General features: G+C 46.5%; 1 protein-coding gene across 1 annotated transcript in view; it reads right to left on the reverse strand.

Moving 5' to 3' along the window:
- LOC139227842 (neuron navigator 1-like) overlaps positions 1–15,594 on the reverse strand; it is a 629,647-nt gene that overhangs the window by 32,571 nt on the left and 581,482 nt on the right. The window contains exons 25-27 of the mRNA XM_070858918.1: positions 11,072–11,240; positions 5,307–5,542; positions 753–907 (exon numbers count right to left, since the gene is read on the reverse strand). Of these exons, the coding sequence (XP_070715019.1) occupies positions 753–907; positions 5,307–5,542; positions 11,072–11,240 (560 nt within the window). The remainder of the gene's footprint in view (positions 1–752; positions 908–5,306; positions 5,543–11,071; positions 11,241–15,594) is intronic.

The raw sequence follows: 15,594 nt of genomic DNA on the forward strand, positions 1-15,594 counted from the left end.
GCAGGCTGGGGATGAAGTCATTCCCAGCATGGGAAACCACTCAGCCCTAGCTCCACCCGTTCTGACATCAGGAGCTATGTTTGGGATGGATGGAAGTTCCACTTCAAACAGCCAACACCACTGGACAAAACCTGTAGAGAAGGTTGAGATCTAGCATATCTGGATCCTGGCTAATATTCTGCTCCCTCTTCTGCACTCCTGGATATTCAGGCTCTCCATCTTTCATCTCACATTCCCCATGGTTGCTACCTTTGCAATTGTACGCCATTGATTTAGTGTTTCTTTTTGGCCTCTCATTCATGGCCTTCCACTCCTCTTTCATTCTGCCTTTAGTATGGACTTGTTCAGTACCACCATCACCACTTCCATAACAGCAACAATACAGAGGACTAATATTGAATGCTGCATTGCAAAACTGCTTTACTTGGCATCAGACTAGGGTTATTATAGTGCCAGCTGTGCCTCAGTGGGTATCACTCTCATCTCTGAGTCAGAAGATTGTGGGTTCAAGTCCCACTCCAGGGACTCGAGCACAAAAATCTAGGTTGACACTCCAGTGCAATACTGAGGGATGGGGCGGGTTAGATTATAATTGGGGCTTTTGTTTTTCCTAATATAAATTCTAGATGTTACCATAAGCTTTTAACAATTGTGTTCTTAACTGTAAATCAAATATCATGACCCAAGATACCTTGTGAATACAACTTACTTTACACTAGCATACAATCAGTAAAAAAAAAATGCATAACTACCATTTATGATATTTGCATGTAAGGGCACCATTGACAAGTTCACTTAGAGAACCAGGCTCACTGAGGTCGTCAAGAATTATTACCAATGGTACATTCCCTGTGGTGGTTTCTCTGTCAATTTGATTAGCGAGGTTGGAAAGGTATAACTGCAAATCCTACAGGGAAATAACAGACACATTAAAACGAAATAACATGTTAAATTTCCTTCACCATAAAAACATTGATGAATGCAGCTATAATGACATTTTGCTTAGCTAATAAAATTATGTAAAGCTCATTAGAACCAACATCATTTCTCTTTAAAGCATAAACACTAAAGATTTATGGGCCTTAAAATGACACTGAATATTAGAGCACAACATTTCAAATTCCTTTGTCTCTTACTTTAACTGCGATGGTATCTCATTAAAATAATGGTCAGGCATTGAACATTTGGGGCCCGATTTTTGGGTCTCCTCCGCTCTGTTTTTCACCCCGGAGCAGCGGCAATAGTGGTGGTGAGGTGTTCTGGCCGGGCGGTCAGCCTCCCGTGCCCCGTAACTATCCTCGGGTCTGGTTTAGCGGCAGCGTCGAGCAGCACCGCAACGCCCCTGGTTGTAATACCGATGCGGGTTTTGATTCTTCCCTGACCCGTACGCCGCAAAGTGCCTCGCACTGATCGACTGGGAAATCGGGCGGTTCAACGATCCCGACAGCGGAGAGATAAGTAATGGACTCCTAAGGTAAGTGAGATTGTTGTTTCTTTTAAATTTCTATTACCATTTGTGATGTGGTGGTGTGGGCAATGTTTTGGGAATGTTTTTGTGGTATATTTTTTAATTTTTTTCCCCCTCCCCCAGGCATCTCTTGGAGCGCTCCTGGCCCGGCTCTTTAGCTTGGGAGTGTCCCATCCTAACGCCCTAAGTTAGGTTTACAACGCCTCCCTTAGCGCTGCGCCATGTGACTCAGGGACCAGCTGCCCAAACTTATCTAATGAGGCGTAAACTATTTCCGGGTGCCAACTTTCCCGCCCGTTTGCCATTATCATCCCAAAAACATTAAAGCCAAAAATCCAGCCCCAATTGTACTATAATTTTCACAGTGTCATTTCAAGGCTAAGTGCTTTTCAACTCACTGCATGATAATGTCTTTCTAGTCCACCTTACATAGAATTACAGCACAGAAACAGACCATTTGGCCCAACTGGTCCAGGCCGGTGTTTATGCTCCACACGATCCTCTTCCCATCCCTAATCTTCTAATGCTATCAACATATCCTTCTATTCCTTACTCCCTCATGTATTTATTTAGTTTCCTCTTAAATGCATCAATCCTATTTGTCTCAACTATTTCTTGTGGTAGTGAGATTCACATTCTAACAACACTCTGGATAAAAAAGTTTCTCCTGAATTCCCTATTGAATTTTTTGGTGACTATCTTAAATTTATGACCACTAGTTTTAGTCTCCCCACAAGTGGAAACACCTTCTCCAGGTCTACTCAATCAAACCTCTTCATAATTTTAAAGACCCCTACGCTGTATTAGGTCACTTAGAGAAAAGAACTCCAGCCTGTTTTCTGCACACACAAAGTTGGTTACTTTGAGTAAAATTAAGTTTGATTATTTCTTCTATAAACTGCAGTAGGAGTTAACCAGCACGGTTACAATTTAGGCTGCCTTCCAATCCTTTTAACTCATATTCACAGTAAAAAGCAGTTTCCATAAACAGCTCCTATGACATGTCTCCTATGTATTGAGTGATGTGATTTGGATAGAATGCATCATGTGAGTTGAGTAGCATGCCACAATATTAACAATGACCTTTTTCACAGCATTATGCACCAGAGACTATTCTCTGACCACATTCTGTCCTCATTGTCAGACCAGAACATTCAAGATACTGATTTATTTACAAGATAATTACGCAGAAGCAGAAAAACACAGAGACCCAAACAGTATAATACTTGAGTTACTCAATGTATAAATTATTTCAAAACAATATAAAGTCCCAAATATTCAGTAGTTCCTTTCAATACATTCCGAATTAATTCTCTAAGGGATCATTATATGGCAAAGATGACTTGGAGCCCCTGTTGGCCAGCCCCACGGTGTGAGGTAGTGCAAAGTAGGGAAATAAAGTCCTTGGTAAAACTTTTTTCAGACCTAAGATGAAAAGGGTTCTTTATCAATAGTTGGGCAATCGGGACAGTTAATCATTTCTACTGCTGAAGTGGATAAGCTTCGAATAGTACTCTCTTCTGACTATTTGGTGGTTTAATTTGCTTTTGGTGGCAAAAACACAAAGGCAGAATATTATCTGAATGGCGGCTGATTAGGAAAAGGGGAGGTGCAGCGAGACCTGGGTGTCATGGTACATCAGTCATTGAAAGTTGGCATGCAGGTGCAGCAGGCGGTGAAGGAGGCAAATGGTATGTTGGCCTTCATAGCTAGGGGATTTGAGTATAGGAGCAGGGAGGTCTTACTGCAGTTGTACAGGGCCTTAGTGAGGCCTCAACTGGAATATTGTGTTCAGTTTTGGTCTCCTAATCTGAGGAAGGACGTTCTTGCTATTGAGGGAGTGCAGCGAAGGTTCACCAGACTGATTCCCGGGATGGCAGGACTGACATATGAGGAGAGACTAGATCGACTGGGCGTATATTCACTGGCGTTTAGAAGGATGAGAGGGGATCTCATAGAAACATATAAAATTCTGACGGGACTGGACAGATTAGATGCAGGAAGAATGTTCCCGATGTTGGGGAAGTCCAGAACCAGGGGACACAGTCTAAGGATAAGGGGTAAGCCATTTAGGACTGAGATGGGGAGAAACTTTTTCACTCAGAGTTGTTAACCTTTGGAATTCTTCTACCGCAGAGAGTTGTTGATGTCAGTTCATTGTATATTTTCAATCGGGAGTTAGATATGGCCCTAACGGCTAAAGGAATCAAGGGGTATGGAGAGAAAGCAGGAAAGGGGTACTGAGGTGAATGATCAGCCATGATCTTATTGAATGGGTGCAGGCTCGAAGGGCCAAATGGCCTATTCCTGCACCTATTTTCTATGTTTCTATGTTTGACAGAAACCTGTTGGAGAAACCATCTTTAATGTCTGATGGATTGTGGCTGGAGCTGATAAAAATATCCACTATCCTTCAAAGGCTCAATAATTGAAAAAAGCATCCACCCCTCCAAACAAAGTGGTTGCTTTTATTACAAAACACCAGCTTGCTCTCATCTAGCCAGTTTTCTTCAGGGCTACTGCTACAATAGAGACATTATCACTGGGTGGGGTGGGGCGGGAGGGTGGTTAGCAGGGGCTAAAGCCATTTACGCTGGATTTTTCCTTGTTCTTGAAGTCCCAGTGTTGCCCGGGGGGGGGGGGGGGGGCGATGGCGTTTTTGTGCTGCTCCCCCCTTTGGAAGTAATGCCAGAGAAAGAGGCAGGCTGGTATCCATGTATCAGCCAGCCACCAACCAAGTGACTGCCACAAGGAAAGCAACCTTCCTAGAAATAGTAAATCCATGTTGGTTTTATACTAGGGTGTCATCTGTGGCTCAGTGGGTAGCACACTCGCCGCTGAGTTAGAAGGTTGTGGGTTCAAGTCCCACTCCAGGGACTTGAACACAAAAATCTAGGCTGACATTCCAGTGCAGTGCTGAAAGAGTGCTGCATTGTTGGAGGTGCTGTCTTTCGGATGCTCACAGTGGATGTAAGAGATCCCATGGCACTATTTTGAAGAGCAGGGGAGTTATCCCCCAGTGAACTGGTCAATATTTATCCCTCAATCAACATAACAAAAACAGATTATCTGGTCATTATCACATTGCTATTTGTGGGAGTTTGCTTGTGTGCAAATTGGCTGCGGCGTTTCCCACATTACAACAGTGACTACACTCCAAAAGTACTTAATAGGCTGTAAAGCGCTTTGAGATATCTGGTGGTCATGAAAGGTGCTATATAAATCCAAGTCTTTCAAGACTTTCTTTACTTTGACAGGACTAGTGGACACTGGGTCCCAGCAGCTGGCAAATGCTGTAATGTCCTCTTTGCCCAACTATCAGGTGACCCAGCTCCATTGATACTGCAAGGGTACCGACCCATTTTATTTAAAAAGAAAAAGCCCATCCTGGGGATTCCAAAGGGATCAGGGGTGTAATCAGCCAGTGAACAGGAAGTCCTGCTTCGTCTTTTTGGCAAAACAGGATTTCGGGTTTCCGGGGCTCTTGTCTCTTACAAACTAATTATTTGGCTACCTCAGACTATAACAAAAGACCTTTTCTAAATATACAGCTAACTTAAGTCAGACTTTAAATCACATTATCTAGTTTAATGAAGACATTATCCAAAAAAAGATTGAATACAAAAACCTTTCTGTTTGAGGCATAATGGAGCTTTGTTTTTGTCACAAACAAGCAGTAATTCAGAGCACACAAAGAAACAAAATCTGCACATTTGCAAAGTACCAATTTTAAAACTTCAGCCCCTCCGCTTCTTGCAGCTTCTAGTCGAAGTAAAACACACCACTGCAAAGGTGATTTAATAATCAAATAGTGAGCAATACCTTCTAAAAAAATTACCTTGCATGAGTGTGTATCCATATTAAATGTTACAATGATTTCATCTGTGACCTCTCGTCCTGATCTCTGAACCAAGTATTCGGCCAAGCGAATAGATAGGTAGGACTTGCCAGTCCCACTGGGGCCTGACAAGATAAGCCTTCGATGTTTGAGCAGAAGACTGATGTAATGCTGCATCATTGGTTTGGGAATTAAGGTTTCAAAAACCAAACTGTCTACACTTTTCTCTTGTAATCCTGAAAATAAATCACTTTGGTTAATTCTCCATTTTCAAAATTGTTCAACGCATGCTTACTTATATCACTTTAGTAAAATTGTAAATTAGGCTATACCTGCGAGCAGTACACTGTATTGACCTGTGTGTTTCCATGTTACAAGCTTCCTATGGGAGTAAAAGCTAGGTTTTCCTCTGCACTTACCCATTAGAAATTTTCTGAAAGATGTTACAAGTCCGATGCAACCTGGTTCCAAAATTTGCAATACATGGTTTAAATAAATCACATTATGTTGTGCATCATGGGAGAGATTTTCCTCGGAGAGCACAGCGGCAGCACAATTAGAAGTGCACACGTGTATCTTGCATCACGGGCGTGGGGGAAGAGAGCCCCTTGGTATTTTCCAAGGTCCTCATTTAAATTATTATGCAGCGCTCCGGACATTGATTGTGTCATGTGCTGGAAGGGGAGCGGGGAGGGGGAGAATATCCAGAGCAACAGCATAAAAGATCAGATGTTGTGTCTTAAAAGAGGCACATGCACTCACCATGGCGGTGAAATTCACTGTTTGCCAATTGCTTTTTGCTAGATCATTGAACACATTCTAGGGGATTCCAAGGGTCTGCAGAGGAAGGGGGACTGCTCCAGTTTTCATGTAGAGCCATTGAGGGAATACTTGGAGAGGTAAATCAGAGGAGGGTTGCAATCTCTGGGTTGCGAGGGTACCATCCTCCAAACAGAGCTGTGTAGACCGTGTAGGAAGAGATGGCGGAGCAGGTCGACACAATGAGCTATAAATTGCGGTCAGAGGCGTGCCTCCGACCCGCGAAGCCATTACAAAAGTACCTCTTGGCGTCCAGACTGCGAAACGTTGTGGTCTCAGGCCTCGAGATGGAGGGCAACATATTGGCCTACGGATCCCAGGGACGCAGGAGGTTCGGAAGCGAACCTGGGATCACGTGGGCCCGATCCTCCAATCAACAAGCAGAATTCCATTTCAATCATTTACGAAGGGAATCCGCTAATGATGTGCAATGGAATCGACAAATCTAATAATTATACAATGTATAGAATTGGAATTTTATTCATAAGTACCTTCATTGCACCTATCTCAATAAAAATTAAATTTTTTTGATAATTTTATACATCATTAAAACTGTAATCCAGGCCAATATTTGCATAAACTTGTTTAATAGAGTGTATGTGCATAATTCTGGATATGAAAATGTTTAATTTTAGCTTTGGATAACGCTGATGCAAACAGCCTCTGTCTCTGCTTGAATCAACTGTAAAGTTAACATGGGCAATTGCTGGCCAATCTCTGAGCAAGTAGCCCAACTATGCGCCAGGGATTGCTTTTTCGGGGCCCCCGCAGATGGCCCTTCAACGTATAAAGTGACAGGCCACAGGTTCCATATTTTGTGCATGCAGAAATCTAGAACTTGTGGGGCATTTCAAAGGGAATACGATGGTGTACTCAGAGTAGATCGTCAGCGATTCTGCAATTTCAGGATCAGTTGTGCAAGAAATTTTACCATGGCAAGATTTGCATGCCTGACTGCAAGAGGTTACGCAGTTCCAAGACCGTCTTCCCCGCTGAAGCAAAGCTCCTTGGACCTGCCCTTGGTAGGAGCAGTTCTGCTGAGCACTTCTCCAATATAGTCATACCTGCCTCTGCTCATGCCCATATAAGCTGCATGTAAGAATGCCCATCCAATGTAGTGAAGAGTCGCTTCTATACAGAGGACAACTCTCCTGAACAGTAGGAGCAGAAAACAAAAAAAGAGAAAAATCAGCATTGAGCAAGAGTCCTAGCCTAAAAAAACAAAGGAATGTAAATAACACCTGAAAGAACTAACCCCGAAGCCCCAAAGCAATGTCAACCTTCCAGCCATTTGCAATATTAATGGACATGACTGCTTTAACAGCTTTTCTTCTTGGCCCAAGAAGTCAGCTTCCAATTGTATGCAGGTGCATGCTAGAGGAATGAATGAATGGGAAATATAGGCTCAGAAAACTAATTCTAATTTACATGCGTTTGGAACCTTTGACAGCGTTCATGCAGACGAGTAGTACGAGCTTTCCCTGCCTCTGGTGCTGTCTAGTCAGAAAATGCTGAGCAGTGGGGCACCCCCGTTTTTGGCGCTATAATAAGGCACCTAATTTTCCAACCATGTGCTTGCATCACTCATGCATCAGATTGGAAAACTTTCCCTTACAATGTTACATTACAGGACCACCCACTTCATTGCTTCTTCTCCTCTTCTGAGGCAGGCCCTCGGAGTCGAGGATGACTTCCTTCCACACTAAAATGAGTTCTCAGGTGGCTGATGAGTCCAATGTGGGACCTACACTCTCACAGATGGGGCAGGCGGTGATTGAAGGGACGGATGGGTGGGGTGATTGGGTTGTCGTACACTCCTTCCGCTGTTTGCACTTGGCCTCCAATTGCTCCCGGCGAAGAGACTCGGTGCCTTCCTGGATGCTTCTCCTCCACTTTGAACGATCTTTGGCCAGGGATTCCCAGGTGTCAGTGAGGATGTTGCACTATTTCAAGGAGGCTTCGTGGGTATCCTTGAAGTGTTTCCTCTGCCCATCAGCGGCTCGCTTGCCGTGTCGGAGCTCCAAGCAGAGTGCTTGTTTTGGGAGTCTAGTATCGGGCATGCTGATGATATGACCCGTCCATTGGAGGTGATCGAGCGTGGTCAATGCTCCGATGCTGGGGATATTGGCCTGAGCGAGAACACGGACGTTGGTGCTCCTATCCTGCCAATGGATTTGCAGGATCTTGTGGAGGCAGCGTTGGTGGTACTTCTCCAGTGCTTTGAGGTGCCTGCTGTAAATAGTCCATGTCTCCGAAACATAAGGAGGGCGGGTATCACTACTACTCTATAGACCATAAGCTTGGTTCCGGGTTTGAGGTCCTGGTCTTCAAACACTTTCTTCCTCAGGCAACCGAAGGTTGCACTGGCACACTGGAGGCAGCGTTGGACCTTGTTGTCGGTGTCTGCCCTTGTTGACAGTAGGCTCCTGAAGTATGGAAAATGGTCCACATTGTCCAAGGCCTCGTCGTGGATTTTGATAAATGGGGGACAGGACTGTGTGCTGGGGACAGGTTGGTCGAGGACCTTTGTCTTACGGATGTTTAGTGTAAGGCCCATGCTCTCATACGCTTCGGTGACGGTGTTGACGATGATTTGGAGTTCGGTCTCCTTGTGCGCGCAGAAGCAAGCGTCATCTGCATACTGTAATTCAATGACAGAGGATGGGACGACCTTGGATCTCGACTGGAGGCGATGTAGGTTGAAAAGTTTCCCGTTTGTTCTTTAGATTAGCTCCACTCCAACGGGGAGCTTACTGAGGGTGAGATGGAGAATTGCAGCAAGAAAGATTGAGAAGAGCGTTGGTGCAATGATGCAGCCTTGCTGGACAGTGGTCCGTACGTGAATTGGGTCTGTGGTGGATCCGTTTGTCTGGATCACAGCTTGCATGTTATCATGGAGCAGGCGGAGGATGGTGACAAACCTTTGAGGACAGCCGAATTTGAGGACACTCCATAATCCCTCACGGTTGACAGTGTCGAAGGTCCTTGTGTGGTCAAAGAAGGCCATGTGCCGGGGTTGGTGCTGTTCCCTGCATTTCTCGTGAATGTGACGCACAGTGAAGCTCATGTCCATTGTGCCCCTTAGTGGGTGGAATCTGCATTGCGACTCTGGGAGGAGCTCTTCAGCCACATAGAGAAGGCGATTGAGGAGGATTCTTGTGATTACTTTCCCTGTGGCAGACAGCAGGGAAACTTCTCTGTAATTTCCGCAATTGGACTAGTCACCTTTTTTTGAAGATGGTCACGATTATGGCTGAGATCCCCTGGCATGCTCTCCTCCTTCCAAATAGGAGAAATGAGTTCATGCATTTGTGCCAATAATGCTTCTCCGCCATGCTTTAGTGCTTCGGCGGGGATTCTGTCTGCTCCCGAGACCTTGTTGTTCTTCATAGAAACATAGAAACATAGAAAATAGGTGCAGGAGTAGGCCATTCGGCCCTTCTAGCCTGCACCGCCATTCAATGAGTTCATGGCTGAACATGCAACTTCAGTACCCCATTCCTGCTTTCTCGCCATACCCCTTGATCCCCCTAGTAGTAAGGACTTCATCTAACTCCTTTTTGAATATATTTAGTGAATTGGCCTCAACAACTTTCTGTGGTGGAGAATTCCACAGGTTCACCACTCTCTGGGTGAAGAAGTTTCTCCTCATCTTGGTTCTAAATGGCTTACTCCTTATCCTTAGACTGTGACCCCTGGTTCTGGACTTCCCCAACATTGGGAACATTCTTCCTGCATCTAACCTGTCTAAACCCATCAGAATTTTAAACATTTTTATGAGGTCCCCTCTCATTCTTCTGAACTCCAGTGAATACAAGCCCAGTTGATCCAGTCTTTCTTGATAGGTCAGTCCCGCCATCCCGGGAATCAGTCTGGTGAACCTTCGCTGCACTCCCTCAATAGCAAGAATGTCCTTCCTCAGGTTAGGAGATCAAAACTGTACACAATACTCCAGGTGTGGCCTCACCAAGGCCCTGTGCAACTGTAGCAACACCTCCCTGCCCCTGTACTCAAATCCCCTCGCTATGAAGGCCAACATGCCATTTGCTTTCTTAACTGCCTGCTGTACCTGCATGCCAACCTCAGTTGTTGGATGGCTTTTTCTATCTCATGCTGGGCTGGGGTTGTGCTGAGATGATGGTGGATAGCATGCTGTGGGATGGAGTCGAGGACACTCACGTCGAAGACAGAGTCTCGGTTAAGGGGATCTTCGAAGTGCTCCTTCCAGCATGCACTGACTGCCTCTCTGTCTTTTCGCTCTTGGCCCGCAGTGCAGTAGGGCCTTGAGTGCTTGGGCCGTAGGTGGTTTTGACTGCACGAAAGAATCTACGGACGCCCATTTTACATCCGCAAGATTTTACACTCCCTTAATGAATAACAGCTCCTGCTCCAAAATTAGCTATTAATCCCAGTTTTTGGACTCTTATCAAATTCTACCACATGGTTGTTCTGGCAGATCTCAGGCAAGGTGCACTGATAAACCAATTGCCTCGACAGAAATTATATGGGAATGTTATAATCTCAGATGCACTGCACCCAAGGACATGTAGTGTGTGACCTTGGGTGCTGAGTCGAGGCTAAAGTAGCCACATACCAACCACATATTTTCTGCCTCTGTTCTCATTGGTTTCTAGTTTCTCATTCATTAAAAAGGAATGTTGGATGTTTATGCCATGTCGCATATGCATATAGGTAAATATGCCCATGGAAGCAGGGCAGCTCCTTTTATATTGTTAGATATTACTGCACCAGGTCTTAGCATAAATAAACAGCAGCTCCTCTATACATACATTCAAAGACACATTTTGTTTGACTCCAAAAACCAAGACAGTGCAGCAACAATCATGAACTGGTCATGAATTAACAGTAAGCATAGCTGAATACAAAAAGAGAGACGTTTAGGCTAAATGTTTGCAGATTCCGTAATATTTCTTTTATTCACTGACCTTTCAAAGTTACGGAAAAGCTAGTGGCTTCTTTTCCCATATATCTATAGGGCAGCAGGTCCGGTGCATCAGTTCCAAATACTCGTTTTACATGGTCGACACTATAGCTGTAGATAGCATCTGTGCTCAACCCAAGACAAGAAACTGGGTCCACCTTCGTAATGTAGTCCTAAGAGAAAGGTACAGCTAGGTAAATTGGTGACAGGTTTCATTGAACTTTTTGGTTAACTTATGTTAAATTCTAAGGACATCCATTTTGCTGCATATAATAATTATATTATACATAATTAACAACCATTATTGAACCCTAATTTAATTTTGAGAAGAAGTTTTCTAATGCAATGTGTACACTTTTACTCAGTTCTCTATGTCATTTGTTTGGCCATTTTGCATTTTTGTAAAGCAAGATCAAGTACTTTTAAAGAAGGTGGAGTAAGAGAGAGGCCTGGGCTGTATGTACACAAATCTTTGAAGGTGGCAGGACAAGTTGAGAAGGTTGTTAAAAAGTTTATGGGATTCTTGGCTTTATTAATAGAGGCAGAGAGTACAAAAGCAAGGAAGTTATGCGAAAGCTTTACAAAATATTCGGCCTCAGCTGGTGTTTAGTGTTCATTTCTGGGCACCACACTTTAAGAAGGATGTCAAAGTCTTGGAGTGGGTGCAGAAGAGATCTACTAGATTGGGACCAGTGATGAGGGACTTTAGTTATGTGGATAGACTGGAGAAGCTGGGGTTGTTCTCCTTAAGAGGAAATTCCATATAGGTCTTCAAAATTATGATTGAGTAAATAAGGAGAAACTGTTTTCAGTGACAGAAGGGTCAGTCACCGGAGGACACAGATTTAAGGTGGTGGTAAAAGAACCATAGGTGATATGAGGTCACTTTTTTTAAAATAGCGAGCTGTTGTGATCTAGAATGCACTGCCTGAAAGGGTGGCGTTAGAAGCAGATTCAGTGGTAACATTCAAAAGAGAATTAGATACATACTTGAAGGGAAAACATTTACAGGGCTATGGGAAAGAGCAGGTGGCTCAAGAGCCGCCACAAGCATGATGGGCCAAATGGCTTCCTTCTGTATTGTATCATTCTATGTCTAAGGGTTTTAAGCATCTGTGGTACAACATAAGAATTATCTACTTATAGGCCCAAGTTTTGAGCCGCGCCTAGAACGGTGCAGCCCCGACCTGGACGCCCGTTTTTCGCGCCACAAAGTGCGCCTAAAAAAAACTTCCAGATTCTCCAGCTCCCTGCAGGTTGTTTGCAGCTCGGCGGAGTGCAGCAGGAGCTGTAGGGGGCGGAGCTAGGTCCCTGCGCTGAAAACAGTGCCGGGACCTCTGCACATGCGTGCTACAGTGGGCGTGCATGTGCAGTAGCTCCAGGCGCCCAAAACTGTGTGGGAGGGGCCGAAGCACGCAGCCCCTAGCCCTGGCCGAATGGCCTCACTGGGGCTGCGTGAATAAGGCTCCTCCCACGGCCAGCTCCTGCTTCCTCCTGACCTGACTCGACTCCCGCTTCCCGCCCCCCCGCCCGGACCCAACTCCCGCTTTCCCCCCCCCCCCCAGGACCGGACCCGACCTCGACCAGACTCCCGCTTCCCCCCCAACCCCCCCGCCCCCGGACCTGACCCGACCCGACCCGACTCCCACTTCCCCCTTCACTGCCCCCCCCCCCCACCCCCGCCTCCGGACCGGACCCGACTCCCGTTTCCCCCCGACCGGACCCGACCTGGCCTCCCTCTCCCTCCCTCCCCCCGACCCGAACTGACCTCCCTCCCACCACCTCCCCGACCCGCGCTCCCCCGACCCGACCTGACCCAATGCCACCTACCTGTAAATCTGGTGCTGGAGAAGGGCCCTGCCCGATGTCTTAGGCCCTGCCCGAAGTCTCGGGCCCGGCCCGTTCAGCCTCCCTCCCCCTTCTCCTCCCCCCCCAGCTCCTTTCCCCCCCACTTCCCTTCTCCTCCTCCCCTTCTCCCCCCTCCCCCTTCTCCCCATTCCTTCCCCTTCCCTCCCTCTGCTCTCCCCCTCTCTCCCTCTACGTCAGAAACACAGATACTGACAGACAGAGAATGAAAGACACACACACACAGACAGACAGAGAGATAGAGACACTGACAGAGACACACTGAGGGGGGGCAAGCCAGCACGCTGTTGGAGGGCTCCCGGTGCTGCAGTCGGTAAGTAGAAAATGTTTTATATATTGATTTAAAAAAGAAATTATTTCTTATTCAATTTTTTTGATTGATTTATTGGTTGATTTATTGATGTTTTTATCATTTATTATTGATGATGGCTCTTTATTTGTAAAACTGAAGTGTTTAATGTTTGTAAACTTCCCTTTAAACCGCCCCCCCCCCCCCCATTCCCTATGCCTGATTTGTAACCTACGCCTGATTTTCTAAAGTGTAGACAAGGTTTTTTCGAGCGTACAAAAATCTTCACTTACTCCATTCTAAGTTAGTTTGGAGTAAGTTTTCACTGACGAAACTTTGAAAACAGACGCAAGTGGCCGGACACGCCTCCTTTTGAAAAAAAAATTCTGTTCCAAAGTGAAACTGTTCTAACTGACTAGAACTGGAGCAAACTAAATGGCGAGAATTCCGATTTCTAAGATATTCCGTTCTACACCAGTTGCTCCTAAAAATCAGGAGCAAATCATGTCAAAACTTGGGGCCACTATGACTGAAAGATAAAATAGAAAATATTTTTTGAAACAATAATCCAAGAAGAACCCAGACATAAAAATTCATCATGTGCCCCTTGAATACAATTCACACTGCCAGTTGTATTTTGCTATGTCCTATTTTTCCCAAATCACAAGTATTTATGGATTGTTTTTTTAAAAAAAAGTATTGGGTGGTTCAATTTAAGAATGAGCAATGTTCATGAAAAAGGAGAAACTAAGTATGTAATGCTGTTCATTCAGTATGAATAGTAAGCTGTCTATTAAATTTATTTTATGTTTGTGCTCAGAGTAATCAGATTAAAGTCTCCCAGTAATTTATCTCCTTTTGTCGGAGAATAATCATGGGAGAGGACAGAACCTTGAAGTTTCTGCTGCATTCTTGTGGAAAATGTAGGCTACTGTTTGCGATTACATCGGAAGATTTACTATTTTCAGTTAAATTATAAACATATTCTTTATAACTAAGGGCAACTGTATTGCAATTACATGCAAATAATGGAAATATCATCAGTCCTTTAGCAAAACTGTGTTCAAGTGATGATTATGTCCCTGGTGTCTAGCACTACTATGAGTTTTTAAAAAAAAAAGATATTTTTATTAAAAAGTATTAATTTGATACTGCACAAAATGTAATTTTTTTTTCAGGCCCAAAACCTTGTGTGGCGTGTGTGGGGGGTGGAGTGTGCGTGTGTGTGGGGGGTGGGGTGGAGTGCGTGTGGGGGGGGCGGAGTGCGTGTGGGGGGGCGGATGGAGTGCGTGTGGGGGGGTGGAGTGCGTGTGGGGGGGGGTGGAGTGCGTGTGGGGGGGGGGTGGAGTGCGTGTGGGGAGGGTGGAGTGCGTGTGGGGGGGGCGGAGTGTGTGGGGGGGGCGGAGTGTGTGTGGGGGGGGGCGGAGTGTGTGTGGGGGGGGGCGGAGTGTGTGTGGGGGGGGGTGGAGTGCGTGTGGGGGGGTGGAGTGCGTGTGGGGGGGTGGAGTGCGTGTGGGGGGGTGGAGTGTGTGTGGGGGGGGGCGGAGTGTGTGTGGGGGGAGTGGAGTGTGTGTGGGGGGGGTGGAGTGTGTGTGGGGGGGGTGGAGTGTGTGTGGGGGGGGTGGAGTGTGTGTGGGGGGGGTGGAGTGTGTGTGGGGGGGGTGGAGTGCGTGTGGGGGGGGGTGGAGTGCGTGTGGGGGGGGGTGGAGCGCGTGTGGGGGGGTGGAGTGCGTGTGGGGGGGGTGGAGTGCGTGTGGGGGGGGCGGAGTGTGTGTGGGGGGGGCGGAGTGTGTGTGGGGGGAGTGGAGTGTGTGTGGGGGGGGTGGAGTGTGTGTGAGGGGGGTGGAGTGCGTGTGGGGGGTGTTGGAGTGCGTGTGGGGGGTGTTGGAGTGCGTGTGGGGGGGTGGAGTGCGTGTGGGGGGGTGGAGTGCGTGTGGGGGGTGGTGGAGTGTGTGTGGGGGGGTGGAGTGCGTGTGGGGGGTGTTGGAGTGTGTGTGGGGGGGTGGAGTGCGTGTGGGGGGGTGGAGTGTGTGTGGGGGGGTGGAGTGTGTGTGGGGGGGTGGAGTGCGTGTGGGGGGGTGGAGTGCGTGTGGGGGGTGGTGGAGTGCGTGTGGGGGGTGGTGGAGTGCGTGTGGGGGGTGGTGGAGTGTGTGTGGGGGGGCGTGGAGTGTCTGCATGCAATTGCGCATGTGACAAATCCCGAAGTAACGGTCAGTTTCAAAGGTGGAATGATGGCGACCTGGCAATGACAGCTAAACGCTGCCATTTCGCCATCATCCACACCTCAAATTCCACGCCATTGTTTCTTCCTTCAAATATTTCCTTTCTTTAGGCAAGGAACGCTGCAGCAGACCTCCCAAGACTCGCCGCTG

Source organism: Pristiophorus japonicus, chromosome 17, assembly GCF_044704955.1.
Source record: "Pristiophorus japonicus isolate sPriJap1 chromosome 17, sPriJap1.hap1, whole genome shotgun sequence".
In the NCBI taxonomy this organism is placed as follows: Eukaryota; Metazoa; Chordata; class Chondrichthyes; family Pristiophoridae; genus Pristiophorus; species Pristiophorus japonicus.